Source organism: Phragmites australis, chromosome 1 (genome assembly GCF_958298935.1).
Source record: "Phragmites australis chromosome 1, lpPhrAust1.1, whole genome shotgun sequence".
Lineage (NCBI taxonomy): Eukaryota > Viridiplantae > Streptophyta > Magnoliopsida > Poales > Poaceae > Phragmites > Phragmites australis.
This window is the reverse complement of record NC_084921.1, coordinates 55,019,913-55,046,712: the sequence shown is the minus strand read 5'-3', so window position 1 is coordinate 55,046,712 and position 26,800 is coordinate 55,019,913. Positions and strand designations below refer to the sequence as shown.

Here is a 26,800-nt window from a genome sequence, read left to right as displayed (position 1 = left end):
TGGGGAATGTTCAACCCGATTATTGGATTTCAGGATTCAATGTCAGTGTTCCGTTCCGTTTGTTGGACCTAACTGTCCCAGTCCATCCAAATTGGTCCTGATGGGCAACTTTGTAATAGCTTAGCGGTTATTTCACGAATGCTCGTAACTCCTCTTTAAAATAAATACGAATGCTCGTAGTTTTGTTGTTGCTCACATCAAATTGGATGAATTCTTGATATTCAGATGCATTTGCCAGACCTTGGCGTATATATTTGTGAACTGAACAATGCTTTACATACGAAATCACATTTACAGCAAGCATATCCAAACCCAGCATGTTCATCCCACCCTCTTTGGATGCAGGATCAATTCAACAAAGAGCATCATCCACAGGGGAAATAGGGAACGGATGTGCAGTGCTAGCTCTGAACAACACTGATTCGTGATGCTATCATACTATACATATCATACATTGGTTCACTGGACACTGAATCTTCTGTCATTTGACAAACTAGGTTGCTTCGACAAGACGACGTTACCGTTGAGGTCCATATGATACTGTAATTTGCTGTAGTCCATGACGATTCTGCAGGTGCTCCAGCCTTCTGCAAGCATGCTGACGCCGAGATAGTATATATGATCTTGCACGCTGTTTCCACTTACAGACCTGGATTACAAACGATTTTAGGAGGAATATGGGAAGTGCCAATAAGTTAAAAGTAGAGAGGGAGAAAAGGGAAGGATAACAATGCATCTGCTTGGCTCCTTGAGTTCGTTCGTTTGAGAGGGACAAAGGAGGGACCTGCTGCACACTGGGTCTTCACCAGAATCATCGCAGATCTGCTCTACAGAGTAAATTAGGCTTCCTAGTCCAATGTTATGGATCCATACCTGAAGAAATGAACAATATGGCATAAACGTTAGAAAATGATGGAAAACGAAAGGTGGGTATACAAAGACTAAAGTATTTGAGCCCAAGTAGGCATACAAACCAGAAGTACCAACTATCAGCAGAAGTAGAACAGTAATGGTACTATAGAGTCTATAGTATAGCATACCTCTCTTGGGAAGTGATGGTAGGTCTTCTGTGGGAAGAATGAGGAGTATGGTGGCAGGTGAGGCACAATATCGTGGGCATGAATAACTCGAATTGCATGGGGCAAGTATTTCTTGAAATAAGATGCGAAAGCAGCATTGCCAATTCGAGGTTGCCCGAACGTCATTAATTTCACACTATCTAGTCCATAGTTCACCTAAAAGAAAATAGATATTTTTATTTGGGTGTGGAAGATAAACCAGCAGGAAGAAAATCACGACAAAATAACTTTTTTTAAGGAAACAAGATACTCCCAGCTTTTATCTGAAGCTAGATTAATATCAAAATACTAACTGATTACTTTGTAGAAGATTGTATACAAAATAAGATTTAGTTGATAAATGAAAGAGAAAGAAATATCATCCGTACAGGATGCCAACTCAATGGCTGCAAATATAATTATCGACAATAAGTTTCTGAAGAACAAAGAGTAAAAGAGAAGCTCAAAGCATATATGCTTCAGGCAAGGTTCAGTACTCACAACAAGATCAAGTGCGCAAAATGAAGCCATAGCTCCACCCATTGAATGTCCTGTGACCATGATTGGAACATCTCCATACAATTTTCGAGTCTTTTGAATACCACTGACTACTCCATCACGTAAAGTTGTGTTATGATAAGCAGAGTGAAACCCTCGGTGCACCTATAAACAGGTAGAGTACTAGTATGAATTGGGTTTGCCACAGGTGCAATTTAATTATAATGCTTCAGATACACTCACCATTGCTTCAGGCATGCCGGGGTAATCAAGATCAAGTTGTTTCCATAACAAGTCCTCTATCCAATTCTGGATGCTGAGAAATTGGGGGATTGGTTAAAGTACATTTGACACATTGCACACATATATGCAAAGTTGTCAACTATGGTCTAGTAATTCTAACAGAAAATGCATGCAAATGAAATTTGAGTAGTACATAATTGATCTACTTCGTGTAGATTTAAAGTGATAGAAATTTCTAGATTGAAACGAGAACAGCTTTTCTAAAACTAAGCAGACAGAGATAGTATATGCTAATTACCTGGTCTCTTGAGTTCCTCTAAACACAACAACGACAGCATTGATATCACTAGCAAAACCAACATATGCCTGCATGTTCATCAAAATACAATCAGCTAAAAGTATACTATAAGACATGGAGATTAAGGTACGACGAATGCAAGTACAGAAGAACCTGCAAGCAATTCTCAACATCTACAATGATCTCCATCAGCTCAAACCCCTGGATCATCCAATAAGATTTCATCATCCATTCCCAAAATTGCATGAAGCGGGACAAAGATTTAACAAAAATCAGAAAGCACATCAGCATTAGAGAAGGTTTACCTTGATCATGTCACCACATCTAGCACATGTCCAAGTAAACAATCGTGTCAAATCAGCAGTATAGATCTACAAGTGATCACAATGTTTAACTCCAAGATACAGGAAAAGAAAAGGCAGAAGCCTTCTGGCCAAAGAAACAGAAAAGGCAGAAACCTAAATAATACTGGCAGATTTCTGTATGAATTTGGCAAAATAGTAGAAAGAATGGAATGTTGAGGGACAACTAAGCGAAAAAAGGCAAATGAACTTACAGCAGAAGCATATTCCACAAGTATCTTGGCAAGCGTTGAGTTATATATGGTAGTGGAGGGGCGATGTTTGATCGTAAGTTCTATTTGACAAAAGTTTTGTTAAGAAATTGCTGAAAAGCAATATGTAACATGCTGAATACATGGATAAAAGAGACAACCCAATTAACAAAAGAAAAAATTATGTAACATGGCAAAATGAACGAACATATAATTGTGAAGCAAAATTTCTGAATTCAATGTTAAAGTGGACATATGTGATGGCTTTGAATCAAATCTATATGCAAGCTCCTGTAATTCTTTGTAGCAGCCTTTTGTTTTGTCAGAAGGTATTTAGATATATTAGCTACTCGTTAAGGTTAAACTGATCACGACCATGCTAAAAAACAATACCAACAAGATACAGTTCCAACATTTTTAACCTGAAAAGCTGAAATGCAAAAACAAGGTAATTTATACTACCAAAATGGAGTAACGTAAAAACATGAGCAGAACATAATTTCCACGAAATGTTGACACCCCGGAATAGCATGATAATTTGCTGTCTAAGCGGTACACTATTTTCCTTTGAAATATAAACAGCTTCTCAGTTCACCTGGTGACTACTGAAAAATTCTACGCGCTAAGCACCTTATTTGTTTGCAGATTGTTTTACACACACACACACACACACACACACACACACACACACATTCCCATTCTCATAGCAAACCGAACCAACTAATATGCAATAAACAGCTCTAAATGCAAGCAGGCACAATTCCAATATAACGTTGTGGAACCAAGGAGCAAAAAGGGGGCTAACTGTTTACCTCTCCCGGAGCAAAGCGCAAGCAAACACAGCAAAATAGCCGCCTTTAGCAACCTTCGACGCTCCATGCCCTGAAACACAACACAGAAACGCCAAGCGCACCCAAAATCACAAGGGATATCCAATCGTGGCCAAAATTGGTCGAATTAACCCCGGAATCGCCGTACCGGAGGCCTAAATCGGCGGAACCCGGGCCGGAATTTCGCCGCGCGGGATCGAGGCGCCAAGTAGTTTGGGGAAACAGGAGTATCCAGATGATGAATGCAAGATTTTATTCTGGTATAAACAGTATCCGAGTTCTTCGAGTGCGGGAATGGTAGTCGGGAAAGGAGAGCGAGCGAAATGATTTCAACGGGAAGGCGGAAATAAATTAGGATTGATAAATTAAGGGAGCGAAGCGAGAGCACGGAACGGTGATTAGGGGTGGTCTTATATACTAGCTGGGGGTTGGTGTGAAATGACGCGGCTACACCTTAAAGCTTACGGGGATTTGGATCCGGCCGACAAATTGTATGATGCAGGGGCGGGATCGGCATCCTCCGCATTAGCGATGATCTATGCCGTCTGATTCATGATGAAAGCTCCACATCAATCACTACATCACAGCTACAGTATCAAAACCCTCTCCATAGAATATTAGGACACCCATTTTTCTATAGTGGGTTACTTGATTACTGCAAAGAACTATAGTTGCAGATTTATTACACTATGTAAATAGTAATTCTCTACATTAATCATTATTAGTGTAGAGGATTCAAGTCCGCAGGAGCGTACACAGAGGAGCAGGAAACGTATGAAATGTCATTTTTTCAATTCTATCGTTTTTTAATGGCACAACTCTAAAATTGCAAATTATAATGGCATATCTATGAACCATGACATTTATAATGGCAGATATCCAATTTTCCTCTGAAAATAATATTCTTTCATCAGGTGACATTCTTGGTCATCGGATTCAATCAAACACACAAGATTCTGTCTTCTTCCTCTAGTTGTTGCTCTCTCTCTCTCTTTTCCTCATTATGTCTTTTTCTGCCTCCGCCCACAACCTCGCTCGCGTGCTCGCCCCTGCCTGTCATCCTTCTTCACCCGTCTCTAGGGGCGCTCCCGTAGCCGGATCAATCACATCGCCACGCTAACCTAATGTTCTTGCCTCCCCCGACCTAACATTGGCCCACCGGTCGTCCTCTGCTGTTCGTGACCAGCGACGCCGTGCCGCCTCACCACTCCTCCCCCACGCTCGCCTCCTCCGTCAGGTCAGCCTCCCTCCCATGACATCTTCTAAGTCCAGTGACGAAAAAAACCCTCCAATTAATCCCCACTAAGAACCGTCACCAAAAACCATCACAATACCTTCTAAATTTTAAACATCCGAAATTTAGGAGGCGTGAAAAAACTAGAAGGGCTCTATGTCTGCACGCCGATAGGGGGGCCAGCCCCTCCCTTGAATCCGCCCCTGTTCGCTGGCAGAGGACGTTAGAGAGTGATGCAAACAGCAACACGAAACCCAACCTGTGGACGCGTCGCCATGCCCGCGCGAGGCCGCCGCGCCCCGTGCACCGCCGAGTCGCCTGCGCGCCGCGCGGCTGCCGTGGTGCGGCCGAGATCGACGGGTAAAACGACGGGGTACAGCGAGTCATCAAGATGTTGCACGGTTACAGGCGACATTGTAAGCTGTGCGGTTGCAAACTGTGAGAGCAAATCAACGTCGAGGCATGAACGAGAGTTGAGCACTAGCGATCAGAGCCCTGTTTCACCAAACAGATTCTGTTTTTTGTGTCGGGGACATCGCAGCTAGAGCTTTTTCGTAGGAGCATGCAATGATGCATCCATCAGTTTGTTGAGTTGGTTATGCATGAGTTGGACGTAACTTGTTCATGTGGCAAGCAAGGCGATTTGGCCTGGAGTTGAGTGTGCGTGCATCCCATCCATGTTTCTTCTGAAAACGAAGCCTCATCTTTGATTTAGTTCAGACTTTTGCATATTTCGCCTCGATTGTTCTTGCTCTGTCACGAACCCACTCGATAAATCATCAATTCAGCACACACAAGTACAGAGGTATATTTCCAACTCCAAGCACGAGATACAAGTGTTTTAGGTATACGAGTGACAGAATTGGAAGTAATGATGAGAAAAGCACTGGAAAGAAGCTCGAGGTTGGGAGTTGGGACCAGAAGAATTGGACAATGTAAGGAGGTCATCGCCTGTGTTCTGGTCTTCGATGTCTCCGTTCGTATGTAGATTCGTTCTTTTATGCTCCATGCCCATATATCTAGCCCGGAAGCCCAGTCTCGATGCTCACGTCCGTGACATGCTCCTGCGTCAAACTTGACACGCGTTTGCATTGCAGGTACGATCGTTCAGGTAATTCATCGGCTGCAAGCCTGCAAATGAGTCGTTCAAACAAGTACGGCTACACACGGTCAATTCAATTGCTTTGCTTGGACGCAGCATCTGAGCTCAGCTCTTGCCGATGCTGAGGCAGGGGATGTGGAATTCAGAGAGCTGAGATGTCTGAGGCGTGCCGAGAATCAGAAAGAAAAGAAAGAACGAGACTCGGGCTGTGTTACGTTCCCGCATCGATCTGTCCATGGTTCAGAAGGACGAGAAGTTAGCATCATCAGGGCTGAGACCCATCCAGACACGGAAGCCTGACTTGTGCTGTCTCGATCAGTACCTAGTTTGACATCTGAACGGATCAACCCTTCAATTATTGTTCCCATGTAGTGAGCAGTGAGTTGCCGACGTTTTTTTTGGGTTAATCTTCAGGTTGCTGAATCGAAAGTCACGTCAGGCTGATCTGGTCTTGATGCTCTGATCCACGGCCGGAATCGATCGAGCTAGAGCAGCCCGGGAGAAACCTGCTCCATGGATCACGTCCCTGATTTGCCAAGAGCTGATGTGTAGCCGTACTTGTTTGAACGACTCAGTAGAGCCCAATGACACCCACGGCCCTGCCCGCCGGCCGACCGAATGAAGATGGCACGGCCAAACCCCTCCTCTTGACCATCTCAGCTCACTGCTACTCGTGCTGTTGTGGACGCCAGCTTCATGCCCGGGGACACCCCAAAGTCTTCGTCCCAGCCCCGTGCCACTCCAGCGTTCTCGTCCCAGCCCCGTGCTCACCCCGGTCACCACCAAGGACCCGGTCACCTCTCTCTATCCAATCCCATTCAGGATCGGCGACAACCACGTCGTCGACCTCGCCGGCCCGCTCGTCTGGTCGACGTGCGCGAGGGACCACTTGCCGGCATCTTTCTCGTGCAAGGACCCAGTGTGCAAGCTAGCAAGCGCCTACCCTGCCCCAGGCTACCGTAAGGCGGCTAAGGCCGGCCACCGCTGCAAGAAGCTGTGAATGACCTACCCTTACAACCCGATCACCGGGCAGTGCGCGGCCGGGAACCTGGTCCACACGAGGCTCGTCGCCACACCACCGATGGCAAGAACCCGCTGCGCCAGGTCTCCGTCAGGGCCGTGGAGGCATGCGATGCGCCCCGAGGAAACTCCTGCCGTCGCTGCAGTCGGGCTCCACGGGCGTCGCCGGGCTCGCGAGCTCCGGCCTGGCGCTGCCGTCGCAGGTCGCGACCTCAAGTAAAGCCGGCAACACGTGTTCAAGCTCTGCCACCCCAGCAGCGGCGCTCTTCGGCACGGGCACCTTATACCTCCTCCCTCCGGAGCTGCAGCTGCTCACGTCGAATTTGGCGTAGCAACTCCTTCCATTAACTAAGCAGTAAGCACAAGCTGCGCAACCGAGCACTGGATACAGGCAGCTGTATGTTGCCTCCTTGCACGCAGGCAGCTGGGCCTAGCCCTGAACTGCCACGGCCCATGGCCCAAATAACCGATAGCCCATTCATAGTAGTCCCTTACATCAACTATTAGCTTTTCGGACTGGAAGATGCTCTAGTGTGGCAGTTTTATTCCTTAGGGTGTACTCCTCTTCTTGTATAAGGTTCTTAATTTTAGGGGAGTTTTATCTGTTTATACTCTAGCAGTGTGGAAGATTTTTGTTCTCCTAGAGTGCATTTTTTTCTTTGGCTGCTGTCTAAAAATAAAACTTTGACTAGAGATAATGTGGCTAAAAAGTTGAAAGTTGAAGATGCCTCTTGTCTTTTCTGTTGCGAAAAAAGAATCAGTAAATCATTTATTCTTTGAGTGTGTGGTTGTTAATTCTATGTGGAGCTGCATTTCTGAAGTGGTTAACTTGCAGATTGACAGTAGTTATGAGTCCATTGCTTCCTTATGGTTAGATAATAGGAAGTTCACTGTGATTAATATGACTTGCGCAACAGTTTTATGGGCTATTTGGAAGCTAAGGAATAGTTTGTGTTTTTATAATGGTGTTTGGTGCAGTATGAAGGTTCTCTGGAGGAGAATGGTTTCTATGCTCAAGAGTTAGAAAATTCTTTGTCCTACTCGATGCCTTTCGCATTTCGAGCTGGTGGTTTGCAAGATGGTGGAAGTTCTTTCAAGATCAGAGATGGTGCTTGGCTGAGGAGTAGTTTCCCGGAAGGTACTGGAGTTGAGCTCGTGGCTTGTCAGCATCATGCGGTGGAGCTGGAAACTCTTGGGTCTAAGGAAAAGGAGGTGGCAAAGGGCGGCTGTGAGCAGATGGTTGAAGGGAGTTTTTAGTTTCTGTCATCTTAGCTAAAAAAAGAGATGTAAAGGAATGGCTAAGTAGTTCATCTTTTGAGCAGTTTTTTTGAATTGTGATTGTCGAACACAAAGCTGTAAACGATAGGTCTCCTTAATGCATTTAGTGACCGGGGCTTGGCCCTTGAACTCTAAAAAAAAATAGTAGTCCCTTACAAGACCCGCTCCTCAGGAAGAAAGACGACCTGCGTATTACCCATTTTTAATATATTTTATTTCATTTGGAATTAGCAAAAATATACGTCCATTTTAAAATTTTAAAGTGGGCGATAAGAACCAGTCGCTTGTTGAAAGAATGATAGATCCACGTGGTACGCCATGGGCTTAACAGGTTCTAATCGCCCGTTGACGACAATATGCACACATTTTTTTGCTAATTCCAAAGAAATAAAATATATAAATAAAAAATCTCACATATATTAATTGCGTATATTTTTTTCTACAGAGAGATGGTGATATCGTTGAAGTGGTTGGTCGTAGAATCAAAGTTAAATGGATGAAATGATACTAAGTTTCTGACATACTCTGTAACGAGTGTCACAAAAGTCAAAAGGTAAATTTTATAGGATGATAATTTAACTAAGGAGTTTTATGAAGTATGGACAGGTGTAATTCGATAAGAATTTAACACATGGTGATCCCTTTAAAAGGAAAAAGGAAAACGGCATATGGATCTTATAGTTTTAGATTCATTTATCTTTTAAAATTGAGTTTAGAATACCGTATTATTAAGGGGATAAGAAATTTACTTGTTGGCATATAAATAAGTGCTCAAAAGATCTAACAAAACTATAAGAGACACATCGATCACAACACTTACACCTAGGTTAGCCCTAATCTTTTCAAGATGTGCAAATGCGGAGTGTCCACACCTTTGTAGATAGTCCGCACTTTAGAAGAGTTTGGATTAACTAAGGGTGTACGCGTAGCCATAATGCAAGAAAGGATATCACCTGTGCATAGCGGGATATTGATGCGTGGTGATGGTGTGAAGAGAGGCATAGATTGATCAAAACTAATTATGAAGAGTCTGTAAAGAGAGACTTGAAGGAATAGAATATCCAAAACAAATTACTCACAAAACAAATTACTCATGGATAACGGCACGTGTAAGTTAGCAATCCGCGTGGCGGAACTATAATTTATGCATCAGTTCTCTGGTACTGTTATTACTTTTATTTTTTACTATTATTATTATCTTTAGAGTGAATTGCACAAAATTATAAGTACTATACCATTTATAATGCAAAACTATAAATATTGTACCTAGTAACACAAAACTACAAGTATTATGGGCTAATTTCACATAAAATTCAATTTTAATTAAATTCATCTAAAAAATAGTCTTCTGTTTCTTTAAAAATCCTAAAACTTTGTGTATGTGTTTTATAATCCATATGCAAACCATTTGAATTGCATTCACACAAAAAACCTATGTAGAATTTAAACTAAAATTCTCTAAAAAGACTACTTTTATAACTCCTAATAATTGTTATGACCTCAAATAAAATCTCAAAAATAAGTATATAAATGAAACATATAAACGGAGTATTACAAAGGAACTCATTTTTTCACCATATAATCTAGGGCTAGAAATATTTTTATAAATTAGTACATCATGTAAGAAGAATATTAGTAAATTTTTTCCATATTTTTATATTATAGATTGAAAATAGACACTTAAAATATTTTATATTAACTTATGAACACTTAGAGGTGAAGCTTAGAGTTGAAACACTGCCAAACATAGTCTTAACCACGCTGATGGATTTGTTGAATCTGCTTCCATGGAATCATGCTAGTGTATGTTTTCTTTTCTCTCCTTGTCATTTAAGTAGTACCGATTGATGATACTAATCATGAACTGAGACAAACTACACAAACTCATCCCTTCATGAAAAATAAAAAGTTACACAAACTCCTAGGTTGCAGAATGCAGATATATGACTTGGAAATTTTTCTCAAGACATTATGGAACTTGTTCCTTCAGTTCTCTTTTATGATTTGACAAAAAAAAAACTGACAGAAATTGACTTCAATACCGAATCAACAAATTTCAGTACTCTATTTCTCGAGATTTTTCAGTTCAGTATACAGATCAACAGTTTGCAGTGTGCACATTGATAACAATAATTGTAAATTGCAACAGAAGGAGTTAGACAACTCAGCAGAAATTATTTTTGAACTGAACAGAACATCTAAAACCAATGATTGGATTGGTGCCGATCACCAATTCACCTCTGCGCACCTGCAAGATGCTCCTCCCAGCCTGAGACTCTTAGTAGTTAGTAGCAACGGTAGAGAACACAGCGCCTGCGCCTGGGAGGTGCGCAGATCATCGTCAGCAGCAGCCAGGCGATGGCGATGGTGACAAGAAGCACCTGCATGTTGAACTTCGGCGCATCATCTGACTGGCTGCAACACAGCTTGCCCATGCTAGTTGTTATGCAGAGAGGGAGTGCTGAGTTCTTGGTGGAATGAGGATGAAGGAGATGAGGGAGTCCATTAAAGGGTTCTTGGCTGTCGAATTTTCTTTACGCCAACGACTCTGGATGCAGGTCAACCTTTCTATTCTATGTTTGATATGAATCTTCTCGGCTTTGTCTTTGTTTTGTGGCTGTAGGGTTGTTGAGGCATCACTGTCCACTTTCCCATCACGCAATTTCTTTTTCTTCTTTGCTCCTTTTGGTTGGAGATGAGAGTATGAGACGACTCACTCAAGTCAACCAATCGATTCCACACCAACCAGGCAGGCAAGTAGAAATGTTACTAGCTGGCATCATATTCCTGGTTTTCCTTTCAGTATAGCCTGGTCAACTTCACATTCTTCAGCTCTGTACTGTCGTTATCAAGTGTTAATTTGGTTATATTGACACCAAAATCCGCGGTAACATGTGGCGATACTGGTGGAAGACCAGGTTGTCTTCATTATTTTACTTTTCTTTCCAGCATGATTCTGCATTTGTGGTTATATTGTCCTCAAATTTTACTTCATTCTCAGGACACGGTTGGATCTATCAATATTGAACAGCAACTGTGAGCCTTCTACATCAATTTGAGTCCTCCGATGCGCATCATTAGTACTTTAATAATTAGAGACACTTGTTCTGTTTTCTAACTGTATCATATCATATATGATATTGACTGCAATTAAGTATCCTTCCTAATGTTTGATAAAGGCTACCCAACTCTTGATGCGTCATGTTGTTAATACCATTTGCATTTGAAATTTTGAATGCTAGTACCATTTTGAATGCAGACATGTGCTAGAAAAGGACATGCTGACCTAAACTAATGTCCTGTTTCCTTGAAATTTTCTAATGTAACAAATTCATCAAGAACTATTTATATTGAAACTTTATGGTTAGTACAAATGCTACTAAACTGGTAACTTTAGATAAATATGTTACCGTTGTATTACACAGAATGACAGTCATGCTATTCAGTTGTATAAGCATGTAAACAGTAACAAGTAAGAACACATATGCATGTACAATTCCTGTGAATAAAATGAATGAAGCACATTGAACATTCCTGATGCACACATTTCATCTGACATGGTACATCTCATTTTCAATTCATCGCGGATTCACTTGGAGTGGCAGCCTTTTCTTCATCGTTCTTCTCTGGGACAGCCAACTCCTCTCCTTTCTCAGTGGTTATGGCCTCCTTCAAATCAACGGTTTGTTTCCCATCCGATACCCCTGCACATGGGACGAGTGGGGGTCCTCTGTTAGTAAGATCAGCACATGATGATACACTAGAGCAGAATTATAGAATGCTAGGCATGCTTGCATGTATGGAACGATGTTGTTACAGAAACAAAATTATTAGAAAGGATAGCACAGCCACGGCGATGACGAGTCTCACAGCGCGGCGCTAGTTCCCTGCCGGTGGTTCTCAATGCGACCGCCGCTGTCTTCACCGGCGACCGCCAACGTCGGCCGGCGAAGGTGGTGGCGGCCGGCGACGGCACCAAGCGGTGGCCGTCCTGGGTTCCCCTTCCTCCCTCTCCACTCCTCTTCTTCTTGGCTCTGTTAGCGTCGTCTGTGTTCTGGATCCGGCCACCACTTCGTCGGATATGCTCGGTTCTTTGATTGGGGCGGCGAATCTGCTCGGCTCCGTCGTGTTTGGGCGGGCAGTGTGTGGTCGGTTCTGATGTCACCGGCTAGGTTCTGCGTGGGGGTGCGTGTGGTTGTCCTCTGCGCGTCGTCGGCGGGCCACTAGATATGAGGCGTCCGGATCTGCTCGGCTCGTCGTCGGTTCTACGCTCTACCACCCGGGATCTGTGTGCGGGCGGCCTCATTGCGCTCTGTAGCCTGGTGCGCACCGCCGGTGTGGCCCCCTTCGTCGGTTCTTCACGTGGCTCCGTGCAGTTGGGTTCAGCATGGCTGTGGTGCCCCCGGTGGCTGTCACTCACGCTTCATGTTGTTCTGGCAGACCAGTGGTTTGTGCGGAGGTGTGGCTCGTGTCCTTCCAGGGCGGCCACGGGTGTTCCATCTTGTTGGACCGGTGTTAGGGGTCCTGTAGCGGCTGGTTTGCCCGAGGAACCACCTCACTAGGGGTCCTGCAGCGGTCAGTTTTTGTTTGGCGGCGGTCGTGCTCCGGTGGTTTTGGTGGCCTAGTGCCGTGGGGTGCGCCCACAAGCGCCTGCGGAGTGGCGGGTGTCACGGCAGGCGGTGGGGCTTCTCTATGTCGCGAGGGCGTGGTTGCGCTGCGTTGCGGCGGAGCTACAGCCCAGTGACATGACAACTCCTCTTCTATTGCTTGTGCGCTCTCTCGGTTTTCACCCATACCAGTCCCAGCTCCCCCTCAACTTTCCGAGGCGGTGCTGGCGGCGGTGGGTGCTGGTCTGTTGCCTATGATGGGGGCTACCTGCGTTGTGCCATCGGCGATGGGCATCCCTCCTTCCACTGCTTCGACCGACGTACAATGGCGAAGGCTTTGTGCCGGTCTCGACTCTTGACGTTTGCGTTGCTTCTTCCCTTACCCAACCTTCTCTTCTTCTGCAGGTTGGACCCATGGAGAGCTTCGTGACGCTGTGATGGCCATGGGACAGCGTGGCTATGAGGAGGCGGCGATGCTGTTGCTTTGGTCATGGCCCTTGCGCGGGCTGGCCATGCACGAGGGGTGGGAAGTGAAAGCTTTTCCTGATCTTTGACCAGCATCAATGATAGTGACGCTCTCGGGCGTCATTCTCCTCTTTGAAGGCGTTGTTAGGGCGTCTCCCCACTCCCCTTCTCTGGAGACTCTGGGTGAAAACCTGGTTCAGGCAACCGGACGGGCAACAACGATGACTCGATGTCGCGTCCTCCTTGGAGGCGTCACTCTGGTAGTTCAGTTCTCGCGCCACGGTGGCCACCGACTTAGTGGCGGCTTGGTTGGGCGGTATGGGCACTGCCTACACTTGGCCTCAGAGGAGGCCTAGAAGTTTTGGCAAGTTGTGGTTCGATTGTGTGGAAGTCAGAGCTGTCGTGTCGTTATGCGAGCTGGGCAACGATGATCTACAATGGACACCATCGGTTGGTAGGATTGTGTGCAGTGTCATATCGGCCATTGTTGGGTCAGCTTTGATCCACGGTCATTTAGTTGTTTGGGTTTCTCGCTGATTTCTTCTCAAATAAACTGTGCAGTTGTGAGATTTTTGAACTCGGTTTTTCCTAATAAATTGGATCAACTCTCTTCTACTTTAATAAAAATTGGCAGAGCTACTGCCACCCTTTTGAAAAAAGAATGGATAGCAAAAGAAGCATGAAACAAAATGATTAGAAAGGATAGCAAAAGAAGCGAGATAAATTGGGCCCTCGTCAATTATCATAACCTTAACAGGAGAAATATGTAGTTAGCATAGAATTTAGAATGTCATAGTTAGCAATCTAGGAAATCCAACCTACCCTCATCTGTCAAAGCAGCACTAGGTTTCTTCTCCTCTGGCTCCTGGGGGACACTCTTCTCTTCCTGCTTGACCTTGATCTCCTCAACCGTGTCCAGCTTCTCCTCCTCCGCTTGCATTGCTTTGTCAAGTTCGGTCACCACCTCATCGACAACAATGGGCTCCGGCAGCTCTTCCTCATTTTTTACCTCCTCATTTTCTTCAGAAGGCTTAGGTTGCTCTGCCACATCCTCCGTTTCTGCTGCACCATCAACTTCGGTCACCACCTCCTCAACCGTAACAACAGTAGACTCCGGCAGCTCTGCCTCATTTTTCACTTGCTCCTTATGCTCAGAAGGCTCTGGTTGCTCTGCCACCTCCTCCACCTTGGCCACCGGTGCAGCCGCGAAGGTGACGCTATCATATTCATCCTTGGTCACCGGGGCAGCCGCGAAGGTGACGCTGTCATCTTCGTCCTTGATCTCTGGGGCAGCCTCAAAGGTCACACTGCCATCCTCCTTGGTCTCCGAGGCAGCCATGAATCCGATACTCTCATCCTCGGTCACCGGGGCAACCGGGAAGGTGACACTGTCATCCTCCTCAAAACTCTCCTCGACGTCATTCTCGGTCGATGCAGCCTCATCATTGTCTTTATGGCCCCCCTCATTTTTCCTCTCCTCCATGGCTGCCTCGGTCGATATCTTGACAACGCCATCGTTCTTCATATCTTCATCTTTCTCCTCAACGATGACGTTCTCTGTTGATACCACGCCGTTCTTTTGATCAGCAACCTCTTCTTTGTCCTTGACGGCCTTATCTTTCTTGGCCTCCTCCTGTTTCTTCTCCGTCGGTGCCTCTTTGCCCTTCACAACGGTTACCAATTCTTTCTCATCCTTGATGACCGCTTCATCCTTCTTGATCTCGACGTCTTTCTTCTCCCAGATGGCATTTACGGTCAATTTCGCCTTTCCCTCCTTCACGGTGAACGCTTCTCTGTTGCCCTTGACGATCTGATCAGCCTTGTTGTTGATCCCCTCCCCTTTCTCCCCGTCAATGGCCTTCTTGGTCAATGTGATTGCCTTGTCGTCCTTTGTCTCAGTGACCACCTCGTCGTTGGCGTTTACAATGGCGGCTGGAACATTATCGGACGGCAGCGGCTCACGAGATGGTTGATGGACGGCGGTGGCGGCAACGCTGGATTTCCTCCGGAAGAGGTTGCGGTTGCATCTTCTGCTACCAGCGTTGCCGGTGGCAACAGCTTCTTTGGAGCCACCGCAACCCATGGTGGCTCAAAGGAGGAAGGAGATGGAGAGGAGAGAGCGTAGGATATGCAAAATGCAAAGAGAGGATGGGGAATCAATACGGGGTCTAGGATTTTGCGGGGTGTACGTGCATGCATGCATGCATGAAAATGGACAAGTCTCGTGCGAAGAATTCATGCATGCATGGTGTGACAAATATAGGGAAACCACAAAAACGAACAAGAGGTTGTGACATGTGTACGTACTAATTGTCTAATCGCAGCTTACCATCGCTGTATGATTTGCTTTGCCTGACAATCTTTGCAGTTTAGCAGGTTGTGCCTCAGCTCGATCGGCTGGCCGCCAGGCTCCAGCCTCCAGGTGGTTGTCCTCACTGTTTATAGAGGGAGCTATTTCAGGTGCTTTATTTTATTCCTTTATCCTGACTAGAACACACATGTTGATTGGATATGGAATATGGACAGTGCCATGTTTTTTTTTTCATTTGAGACCACAATACCATGGATTAGGAAATAAAGTTGTTAGAATGGAACATGACAATAGAAGTCTAGCTAATTACCTTCTGAACTAATCTTGTTCCTGAATAGCATGAGTGAGTGAAGAACAGTGGTTGACACACAGAGCGACAGAGACCAGCGGATGGGAATTGCGTGCATGCAGAGCATTGAACAGCAGGTACATGCACAACTACGAACTACCAGTTGTCATCACAGGTCTATAAAATCCTTCGCCTCGAACTATCACTGCACCAAAACCGTCTGGTTTGTTGTCTGAAAATTTTTGTGCTTCGGCCGAGTTGGTGAGCAGCTGTTGTCAGCAGCTTCCTCTTAGCGGTCGAAATGGGCCCACATGGACCGGGAGGACCAGGGTGGGGCCCACCTGGAGGTGGCGCTGCGGGATGGGGCCCGCCGCCCGGTGGACCTGGTTTTGGGGGACCTGGCTTTGGAGGCGTTCTGGGATCTTGGTGAGTTGAGTATTTGACCAACTGATGGCATTTTAATCCTTTCATTTGGAAATAAAATCGTCGAAACAGTTGCCGTCTTAGCCAGAAAATTTTCTCCTCTGATGGCTCTTGTGCTGTCGTGCAGCTTCTACGTTCTCTGCTGCTGCTGCTTGCTGCAGGATTGCTGTGCGCCGTTCCTCGGCCGCCCCGGTGCGCCGCCGCCGCCGCCCTTCTGATACCATCCCGGACCGATCATCCCGGACCCGATCGGATACTCCTGTAGGGAAATAATGTAGTTGTTCGTGCCCATCCGGCGTATGCTCCTTATTCATCATATAGCATAAAAACTAATGAAATCCATGATTGTATCTTGTAGATCATTGTACTGTCGTAAGGTTGGTATTTCGACACCAATTAAATGATCCTGACTCCTATTTTGATACACGGTTTTTGTGCCTCTAAAAGCCAAAATGTCAAACCAAAGACAACCTGATTCTGGTAGTTCACAAACTGGCACAAACCAAGGGTAAATAACACAAAGATTGTAACGATTCAGGATAACCGAATCCAGCAAACTGTAAAAAAAATGGCAACTGGAAGAATCCCAGGTTAGTCTACAAGGCAGCAGGCATCTTTTGGATGGTTCTATACAACGTAAAAAAAATGTTCTATACATACAGGCAACTGGTAGTTCGGTACCCCTTGTTATATGCAAAACCATCTGAACTAATTGCTAAGAAATGCTCCTCTCCAAGATTTCTGAGTGCAACTGCCCTTCAACTCTTGCCACAAACTGAAGCATCCCATATGCTGATTTTTGCGCAAAAAGTACTCATAGTTGCAGAAGGTAACCAAGTGATGTACCAAGAAGCGCCACATACACCACAAACAGCAAGGGGAAACCAACTTGATTCCTGGGGGTTCCCTTCTTTCTTAGAAATACCTGGCGAAACCATGCATAATATTAGAAATAATAGATGCAGAATATGAGCAATATTTAATAACTAAATCCAACTATAAAATCAAAGCAAATTAGGCAGTAGTAGATGAGCAATTTGATCTGACGTATACAGTTATATGTTGTCTACCCCAGGAAAGATACATATCTTGGCAAGCACTACTCAGAAAGTAGCGATTGCAGCCAACTATTTCAACAAAACAGAAATTTCATTATGAGCAGATATAGCAAGACCTATTCTGCTTTCATCGAATGCCACTGCTCAGTTTCAGGCACAGATAAGATATCAGTTGACTATCGACCAACTCTGCAGATATAAACGTATGAACAAGGAAATAAACACATGAACAAATATTGGTTGCCAGATGATATCTGAGGACTGATTAAGTATTTGGAAGTCAGGATGGATGGCTCCGAAACAAAAGATACCTCAAGCAGAAAACTTGGCACAGCAAATCTGCCTTACCCAATTAATAGCATGATGTGCAGATCTGACCAGGAGACTACAGCTCCTTCCATTCATTGTGACTATAAATGTGTTTGTTTGCACCTAGAAATTTAGGCCAAACAGCGATAGGACTCTGTAATCATCTAGAGCTCGTTGAGAGGGGTGAATAAGCTTAACTCTGGAACACGGTCGATTAATTCCTCCATCAAATAGAATCAGCATTAGGGATGGCACGTGCAGGGGGTTGTGGTTGGGAATCATTTTAGTTTTTCCATGTTTCTTCTTTATGAGTTACAAGTTAAAACCGTGTGCTTTTATATTCTTTCTTTTAAGCAATAGTATATAGCTCTTCAACATTTTTCCAACATATTGATGAAGTTCAAGACATACCATTTCTTGCTGTAACTTATCCCGCTCCTGGGTGGTAGTTCTGCTCTCTTCTCTTAGCTTTATTATCATCTTTTCAGCCTACAAAATAGAAACATAGTATCTTCATTGTTTGATGAGAATCCAATCGTGATACTTGTTCAAGTAATTCAAAATATATCATGGTGTTCAGCACTTCAGCTTACCTCTTCCAATTTTGACTCAAGATTGTTGAGCTTTGACTTCAGATTCTGAACATCTTCTGTTACCTGGTACATATGGATACAAGGAAAACTAAAATTAACTGGACGGCTATGAAAGATATATGTCAGGACTGTATTACAGAAGATACATACTCACACACCTGTCTAATTCAGTTTTCTCTGGCCAAGATAAACAAGTTGAACAGTGTATGGCCACAATTCAAAGCTCATTTGTTCACCGGTGTATTTCATAACTAAGTTTTTTATACAGTTTCAGCAGAAAAAGGTGGGTTTTCTGACAAAACCTAGACTGTGTAAGACTGGGTTCTGCTTGGGGCCTGTGCAAGACCCTGTTGAGCTAGAGCTGGTTTAATACCAGCACCACACTGTATCAAAAACATGTTTAAAAGCCCTACAAGTATTTCTCTTAGATTAAGCTAAACTTAGAAAAATGGGCTCACGATGTACTACATAGCAGAAGCTTACATGAGATAGTTGATGGTTCTGCACATTGAAAAGTCCTCGATCACTTAGCATAATAGCTTCTTTAGGAATTTCCTCCAGAGGAGGGGATTCCTTAAAAGCTGCAGTGTTTTGTTTCGAAGGTGGAAGAGATCCATTCAAAAGAGCAGGGGCATGTTCAATTGTAATAGCAGGGGCATGTTCAATCGTAATAGTAGGGGCGTCTTTTTGAGGCAAAGGAGATTCTGTCAAAACAGCTGGTGCTTCGTTCAGTGGCACAAGAACTTCTCTAAGGTCTGGAGTCTCTTTGACAGGCAAAGGTATTTCAGTAACAATTGCTGGAGTTTGTTCCAGAGGGGGAGGAACCTCTTTCGCAACAGCCGGAACTTCATTCTCTATATTGGGCATCTCTTTTAGTACAGGAACTTCAACAGCTGGTTCACTGTTGTGAACTCCATTAATCGGTTGCTCTTCAAGAGGATCGGATGCACTAACAAGGACAACTCTCAATTTACTTTCTTCAATGTATCTGCCGGTTTCTTTGGAGAACTGACAAGAAAATAATAAGTGAACTTTTCAATTAGGATGAGTGAAATGAAAAAAAAAAAAACTATGCAATTGAAGGTTATAGCTATGTGCTTACAAAAGCAGGAATGAGGTCATCATCTGATGTACCATCAGGAACAACTGTGGTCTGCACCAAAAACTTGTCTTTTAATTGCATGTCTGGTGGAGCAGTACGCAGCGCTTGCATTGTAACTACATTTAAGTAAAAAAAGAAACAAACGCAAATAAAATTAGAGGAAAGAAGAAATCAGCTAATATAAGAAGAGATCTAACAAGGTAAACAAAATAAACAAAAGTTGGATAGCTATTGCCCTGCACCAATAGCAAGCACATGTGTTTATTAAATGGACAGTGAAAGTAAAGAAGGAATCAACTTACAATGAACATAAAACAAGAGTCAGAAACCGTTACATTTAGAAAATGATATAGAATTTAGATAGTTACTCCCCCTGGTCTGAATACTTGTAGCTTTAGCTTCATGCACACAGAACAAGGAGGCAGTTAGGACTTTGCTTCTTTAACATGGTTTGCCAATATTGGTTGTACTTCCATCTCTCTAACGCTGCTACCAATGACCAATCTATAGGGACATTTGGTGGGAAATATTGCCTTGAAAACCCAAAATCAACATTTATTTACAAACCTAAATGGACTTCCTAAAACAACATCTATGTTTAGAGTGGAGGCTGTACTTCATACCGAAATCTGGATGGCTATTACATACCACTGTTCTAACCTCTAACACTCAAGTAAGCATAATGCTTATTCGATCAGAAGTAGGTTAATATGAGTACTCTCGGGATGGTTATATTTCAATAAACCTCGCATACACAAAACCATTATGATCAGTAACATTGAGTTCAGATACATACCTGTGAAATCACATGTCTTCATAGGAAGGATAACTCCAGTATTTGGTCGAACACAATATCTTTTAGGAGATGTTGTTTTAACCTAGCCAATTCGGGGGGAAAAGGTCAGATATTGCACTTTTCTATATGCTCAAACACATTCAATGTGGTCATCCCATTCAGCACAAAAGTGAGAGCAGAATACACAAAGCACGGGCAACCAAAAAAAAAATCTAGTTCCAGCTCTAGCATCATCAGAAAAGACTAGAGATAACAACAGGAAACAATTTGTACTTCTCTAGATGCTCAATAGACATGTACAGTGATCATCCCGAATACCTATTCAACATTAAAGTAAGTAATGGAGAAATTCATTGTTAAGAATTGAGTATTCGAAGTTTATACATCAAAGTATCTGCCATTAGCATGATCGGAGAAAGACTTGAGACGAAAATAGGAAATAATTTGAGATGTTAATCAAAGTTGCTGACAAACCTTGAAAGCAACATATTTGTTGTACTTGTTGACTAGATGAACAGCACATGAACTTTGCTTCTTCACCTCAACTGACAACAGAACGGGGAAAAAGGTCAGATTTACATTTAAAAAGTGAAGAATGCATATAGATTATAGAATCCTAGATCATCCAAGGGCACATAGAAAGCAAAATAGCGCATTTAAAAAGCATTATCAGAACAAAGATGTAGGAATGCAGAACTGTGAAAAAGAATGCTGAGTTCACCAATAACCACGCTGCAATCGACCAACTGAATAATTTTAAGATAGGTATTCATCCGTGAGAGACAATTTGTTCGTCCTTTCAAAACCACAAAGTACATTTGACAAGTGCATTGCACGTGTTCATACAGAAACCACAGTAAAAATGGTGATGGGGAAAATTCAGTTACACTTTTTTTTCAGAACAATAAGTAATATTTCATAATGGGTCCCCACCTATATTACTTTTAGCATATTCATTGGGCCTTTTTTTCCCGAGAACACTCATTTGCCCATTTTCACTAGGCAAAATCGGTTACAACACATTTGTATTTTATGGCTGCCAATTTATCATGTTCATAAGCCTTAACACCTTTTCCCTCATCAAAATCCTTCTCTCTCATCACAATGAATGTTGGGCGATATTTATTTTTTTTTAAAAAAAACGGGGATATCCCTTTTCCATTATAAGATAACGGAATCCAGTTCATGTTGGGCGAGATGTGAGGGCCAAAAGTTCATTTGCAGCATGTCAAAGTACCGAACATGAGCCAACTGCCAAGCAGATCCCTTCCTCCTTCTCAAAGTCACACACACCCAACCAGCCACCAGACTTTACAACCACTCAAACCACAAAACCTACCTGTCTGTAACCAAACGAACAGAACGGAAGCAACCAAATAAAGTGGCAGCCTTTCAAAAATCTAAAAAAAACCTAGAAGAAAAATTCCAAACTCTGATATACATGTTGTACTGCTACACATTACTGACAAAGTGCAGGGAAAAAAAGGTTATCCTCACTGCTTCGATTGGATTCTCTAATCTAGTGGGGGGGGGGGGGAATCCGCAGGCTCTAAAGTTCATAAAACCGTTACAACTAAGAAAAGCAAGCAGCGGAAAAAATAATTAAAAGTTTTTTTGCGACCTAAATAATTAAAAGTTCACGAAGCCGATGCCTACGAAATTCACAAGGGGTTTAACTTCGCTACTACTCCATCGAATACGGAGTACATCTCAAGTTCCCAACTCGATCTCAAGTTCACAGGAGCAACTCTCTGATCAATCCAGAGCACAGGAGACCAACAAATCAGCAGAATCAACCTCTAATCAACAGAAAATGTTCCAAAATCCAAACCTTTGCACCACACACAGAATCCGACGCGGAAAACGGTCATTTACACTAACAAAACATCGAATAGAATCAGACAAGCAAGGCCGCACACTCCGGCAAACAACCGCGTCGCTGGCATCATCTACTCGTCTAGTTCGAGGCCCGAGGCAGATCAGGATAGCCGAGCGGGTAGGGGCGGACTTACAGGTGAACTGGAGCTCGCGCGGGTGGATCTCGACGAGGTCCTGGCCCATCGCCGCCGCAGGTTCGTAAGGCACCGGCTAGCGGCCACACCACCACAGCGCGAGCCGCTGCCCACTAGAAATTCGCAGACGCCACCGAGTCGGCAGGTCCTATCAATCTATGTCCGTCCCGAAGCCTCGACGTCACCCGCGAGTCGAGACAAGAGCCCCCCGCCCAATGGCAATAGCGGCAGGAGAGAGGAGGAGCCGAGGAGGAGTTGGAGCGAAGAGCCGACGGGAGGGAAGGGGAGGGGAGGCCACTTCGTCCCTCTCGCCCCTCCGCGGTTTTGACGAAGGGAGTGGGGGCTGGGGGAGGTGCGAGCCTCGGGGGACGCGGAGCAGGAGGCGAGGTTTCCCAGGGTGGTGGTGGGGCCCCTTTTCTCGGTGCGGGGCCAGTCGGCAGAGGCCTGGCCCGTTTTGCAGATTGGTCCCAAGAAAGGTGAAACCCCAGCCTTTTCATCCCTCGCAACGATACACTTGATACGGTGGGGTCCTCGACTGCAACTTGACAATACCTTGAGTCCTTGGGCGCAAGTAGTACTCCCTTCGTTTCCACTTAATGGCCATTTTTAATCATGACATAAACCCAAGACCGTCATCTTTCTAAGGATTGATAAAAATACTCCTAAGTAATTAGGATCATGTAAGCACATTGATGAAATTTCTAGAAGAAATTTGACTAATGTCTGATGTGCATATTGAAAATTCTAATACGGGTGTCTGCCGTCCTTTTTTTTATGGTGGATTTATGTTGGTATGATAGGCCATACCAAAAGTAAAATTTATAAGTATTTATAAATGGGCGGAGTATCTGACAACATAGGCGTGGGTTTCTGAAGCGGAGTATGGCAGGTGGGCCTGCCGCTTTCAGTGTCGACACGACAGTGACGTGGTAGGCATGAGCGCTCGCACATGACCGTTCCTTCGTCGGTCGCGGTGACTCGGCTTGAATAATTAGAGGGCTACGCCGCTGCTAAAGTCACACGCTGATAGGCACATCGCACGGTAGGACCAATAGGATCGCACCAGCTGGAGTGTCCTGGTTGGTTGGGAGGTGGGTCACTGTCAGTTCAGATTTGATAATATTGTTAGAAAAGAAACATTTGGATGTAAAAGATATTTAGGTGTAACCATACTTGTATAAATATACAAACACCTTAATTAATAAATATAAGAGTTTTATTCTCTATTTTACGTCTTTATTTTTATTTTCTACTACAGTATATATATATATATATATATATATATATATATATATATATATATATATATATATATATATATATATATAGGAAAACTAGTATGTACTCCTGGGTGTATGTACTCCCACCTCTCATATACCACTTTTACACGTGTGTTATACTTCTTTATCACTTTAAATATACTTCATTAGTAATTATAAGATACTACAATACAAATCCCACGAAATTTTTTATGAAATTCCATAATTTTTATCATAATTTGCGTATATACTTCTTTTATGTATAAAAAAGAGTATATAGCAAAAATGAAAGGCTAACATTGAATTTTTTTTCATACAACTCATATTGGAGTATCTTAGAATTAGTATTAGAGTATACTAAAAATAATAAAAGAGTATAAAGTATTTGTTTAGGTGGTATATTGCACGTGGGAGTACATACTCCTAGGGGTATAGAATAGGTGTCCTATATATATATATATATATATATATATATATATATATATATATGCTCGAAGAGGAGAGACATTACCAATAAGATTTCCATATGGCTGCATCACGTTGGATCTATCAATCTATGAGAAATACAATTTCGCATGTACATGTATTCTGGATCATCTATTTATCTTACCTAATATTCATCTATCAGTTTATTCTTTTATATATCTAATATTTTTTACTTATATTTTTAATATGAATCTTATAATTTTTATTTACTTTTTCAATATAAATCTTAAAACAAATGGACAGTCGTGATAAGCTATACATTTGCATGCTCTAGTAAAAAAAAAATTTGTCTGTTCATCGAAAAGGAAACCCAGTTATTCATTGATTTTCTCACTTACTTTATAGTTTTCACTTATTTTTTTAATATAAATCTTAACGTAAATAAATAATTCCGATAAACTATACATTTGCATGCCCCTATGGAATTTTCGTTTTCGTCTGTTCATACAAAAGGTACCAAACGGTGCTGCTACTCTTACTATTTACTGCCATAAACAAGTGAAAGAGAACACGGGAATCGGCATTCTGCTCGTACTAATCATGGTTTAGAGGTAATAATGGTCTTGATGGGTGAAGTTACATGTTGCTTGGGAGAAACGAATGTTCTAAATGAACCCATCACTTGCTTTGTCATCTTTCCACTCCAAGTGCAAAGATTTATTTGTGGGTGACAGCGGTACAACTAGATGATCTCAGAGCTAGGACGAAAAAGGTCCTATCGGAGAGTACATATCTTTCGGTGTTCATAGTATAATGGGATTTTATTGTCAGAAAACGATGGCTGAGCACCATGTTCACACATACAAAAGAGGAAAAAGGCATTTCCAAAAAGAAAATCCTTTTTAATTCAATGATTTAAGCGACATGAGCTAGGCTCATGATCCGAAGGTGCTTGATTTCTAAAACATGTATCTTTTGCTAAAAGTCAGTGATTCACCTTTCTATTTAATTATACTATGAAGATGCTGTTTTGCACTGTATGCTCCTATGTGTGAAAGTGGAACTCGAGCTGATTTTCTCTTATTTAATCATTCATACCCGCACGCATGCTAATAATATATGCTATCACATTGAAAGATGTTTGCATAATATATGCTACCACAGTAAAAACATCCCTTTTCGCATAAAGAAAACAGGGTGCAAATGCGCAACGACTCCCCTGTGTGTTGCGAAGTTGATTTCCTTGCAAGGTAGTACTGCCGTCTCAGGTTTCTTCTGCGGCAGTTGAGCTTTCCTGCATCCTCCAACCGACGGCCACTCCGTTCCAACCAAATCGTGCCAAGGCTCGAGAATTTCCAAACGCTCTCCATGACACCATCCAGTGTTGTGCCTTCGTCTTCTTCGTGCGTACCGACAAGCAACAAATCGAAGGCTCGTACGCAGAGGCAGAGCCTTTCGCTAATCACTGTGCCATCAGTCCATCATCCAATGTTGTGCCCTTTTCCCAGCATCAGCAAAATCATGAGTGTTAGTGATGAGTGTTGTCGTGTCCACACGGGTTGCAAGATTTCGGAAGAAATTAGGAAAACCTTGAAGAACAGGAAATGGTGAGAGAGTTGGACACTTTAAATTAGGAAGTTTGACGCAGCTGATTGTATGTAAAGAATGAAAGATTTGTTTGTGGGTTTTAACTCACCAGTGCACCGTGGTAGGAAAAGTACAATGGAATCTCAAGTACAGTACAATTGATCAACTGCACTTCAGAACTGCAAAATGACTTCTGGCGTGCGAGCGCGGGGCAGCATCGCGGCTGCGGTGGGAGCAACTGACGTCGGGGAGGAGCCGCGGGGACAGGGGAGGGGGCGACCTATTAGACGGAAGTGGCGGCAGTGGCCTCGGAGTGCTCCAGGAAGGCCGTTGAGTGGGTGCGGGGCGATGGGATGCGTGGGACGTGGCCGGCTTCGCGCTCGGCGACCTCGCATCGCGGCCGGCCGGGTTCGCGCCGTGGGTGACGAGTCCGCAGACAGGGGGCGCGCAAGCCGTGACATTGTGCGCCGTGGCCGTTGACCGAACTGTATTTTAAGGGCAGGCGGTGCAGGTGCAGCAGCAGTACCTATGGATTCCAGGCGCGGGCGACGGAGGTTTTCGGCCAAGCAAATTCGGTCTCGCCCTGTTGCTGCGCACCCATGCAGCCGACATGCTGGGCCGCTGTATCGGCCGCCCCTCTGTTCACGCGGCGCCTGTGTCGTCCCCGTCAACGCTGCCCGCACGCACGCGAGCCGAACCAACGCGCCCGCATGTGCTAGCCAGCCCAGCGAAACTGTTTCCAGGCTGGTGGCGGACACGACCTTACGTACGCCGCCGCCTGCATGCGCAGTGCCCTCACTCTTGCCTTTTTTTCTTTTTGCTCACGGGGTACGGACCACGGGCTAGCAGCCGGAGGCCAGAAGCTAGCGCCAACTGGAGCCCCTTGAAGCCGTGGAGCACGTGGTTGGCTTCTCATCGGAACATGCGATGGAGTCCATCGGCGGTAGCAACGTCAACAAAACGAAGAAGCCATTGTACAGGATCGTCGCTACTATCCATGAGCAGCAACGGCCGCCAGCCTGCAGCAATTAGGGTTGGAAACCCTAGCCACCGAAAGGCATTTTGGGCTCGGCCAGCCCGCCAGAATAAGAAAACAAAAGAAAAAGCGAGAAACTATATGGACCGGTTAGAAACAATATGAAGGGACCAAAATATAAAAGAAAAATAGCTGCTTAAATTAATCCTGAAGTTTTGCATATAAACTATCGGACTTTGCAGAAAATCTTAAAAGTACATTTTTTTTAGAAAGGTACCTCTAAAATTTGAATTTAGCATTTGTTTTAGCAATTATGCATTATTTATTTCTATATTATTGCTACTGTCTGTTATGCGTTTAAATTTAGTAATATTCATATTATGCCGTAGAAAATATCAGAAAATTTGCAGCAATCCAATTTAGCAACACGATACAATTGTACTAGTAGTAATGCTTGCATCATTTAAATATAA

At 43.8% G+C, this 26,800-nt stretch overlaps 3 protein-coding genes across 3 annotated transcripts; all 3 read right to left on the bottom strand.

Annotated features, from left to right (window-relative positions):
- Window positions 1–202: 202 nt before the first annotated feature.
- On the bottom strand, window positions 203–3,917 carry LOC133928795 (lipase-like). Its single transcript, XM_062375286.1, has 11 exons — window positions 3,629–3,917; window positions 3,463–3,532; window positions 2,654–2,733; window positions 2,403–2,468; window positions 2,251–2,298; window positions 2,098–2,165; window positions 1,800–1,872; window positions 1,560–1,721; window positions 1,041–1,235; window positions 785–873; window positions 203–649 (listed from the first exon to the last, which is right to left on the bottom strand). The coding sequence occupies exons 2-11, from the start codon at window positions 3,527–3,529 to the stop codon at window positions 460–462; spliced, it is 1,038 nt and encodes a 345-aa protein (XP_062231270.1). The 5' UTR covers window positions 3,530–3,532; window positions 3,629–3,917; the 3' UTR covers window positions 203–459.
- A 7,586-nt stretch (window positions 3,918–11,503) lies between these two features.
- On the bottom strand, window positions 11,504–15,617 carry LOC133886387 (uncharacterized). Its single transcript, XM_062326106.1, has 2 exons — window positions 13,988–15,617; window positions 11,504–11,884 (listed from the first exon to the last, which is right to left on the bottom strand). The coding sequence occupies exons 1-2, from the start codon at window positions 15,267–15,269 to the stop codon at window positions 11,688–11,690; spliced, it is 1,479 nt and encodes a 492-aa protein (XP_062182090.1). The 5' UTR covers window positions 15,270–15,617; the 3' UTR covers window positions 11,504–11,687.
- Window positions 15,618–16,571: 954 nt separating this feature from the next.
- On the bottom strand, window positions 16,572–22,473 carry LOC133928762 (vesicle-associated protein 1-2-like). Its single transcript, XM_062375234.1, has 8 exons — window positions 22,080–22,473; window positions 20,542–20,612; window positions 20,068–20,149; window positions 19,272–19,387; window positions 18,653–19,177; window positions 18,170–18,232; window positions 17,988–18,065; window positions 16,572–17,134 (listed from the first exon to the last, which is right to left on the bottom strand). The coding sequence occupies exons 1-8, from the start codon at window positions 22,126–22,128 to the stop codon at window positions 17,024–17,026; spliced, it is 1,095 nt and encodes a 364-aa protein (XP_062231218.1). The 5' UTR covers window positions 22,129–22,473; the 3' UTR covers window positions 16,572–17,023.
- Window positions 22,474–26,800: the final 4,327 nt, after the last annotated feature.

What these genes read in the sequence shown, in the direction of transcription:
- LOC133928762 (XM_062375234.1), bottom strand. Translation starts at nt 22,128, where the DNA reads ATGGGCCAGGACCTCGTCGAGATCCACCCGCGCGAGCTCCAGTTCACC. An exon ending in ACAAATATGTTGCTTTCAAG is followed by an intron (nt 20,150 to 20,541) that starts GTTTGTCAGCAA and finishes CGAATTGGCTAG; the next exon opens with GTTAAAACAACATCTCCTAA. An exon ending in GAAGACATGTGATTTCACAG is followed by an intron (nt 19,388 to 20,067) that starts GTATGTATCTGA and finishes ACTTAAATGTAG; the next exon opens with TTACAATGCAAGCGCTGCGT.
- LOC133886387 (XM_062326106.1), bottom strand. Translation starts at nt 15,269, where the DNA reads ATGGGTTGCGGTGGCTCCAAAGAAGCTGTTGCCACCGGCAACGCTGGT. An exon ending in TAGGTTGGATTTCCTAGATT is followed by an intron (nt 11,885 to 13,987) that starts GCTAACTATGAC and finishes GCATTCTATAAT; the next exon opens with TCTGCTCTAGTGTATCATCA.
- LOC133928795 (XM_062375286.1), bottom strand. Translation starts at nt 3,529, where the DNA reads ATGGAGCGTCGAAGGTTGCTAAAGGCGGCTATTTTGCTGTGTTTGCTT. An exon ending in GATGTGGTGACATGATCAAG is followed by an intron (nt 2,299 to 2,402) that starts GTAAACCTTCTC and finishes TGGATGATCCAG; the next exon opens with GGGTTTGAGCTGATGGAGAT. An exon ending in ATGTTGAGAATTGCTTGCAG is followed by an intron (nt 2,166 to 2,250) that starts GTTCTTCTGTAC and finishes ATGAACATGCAG; the next exon opens with GCATATGTTGGTTTTGCTAG.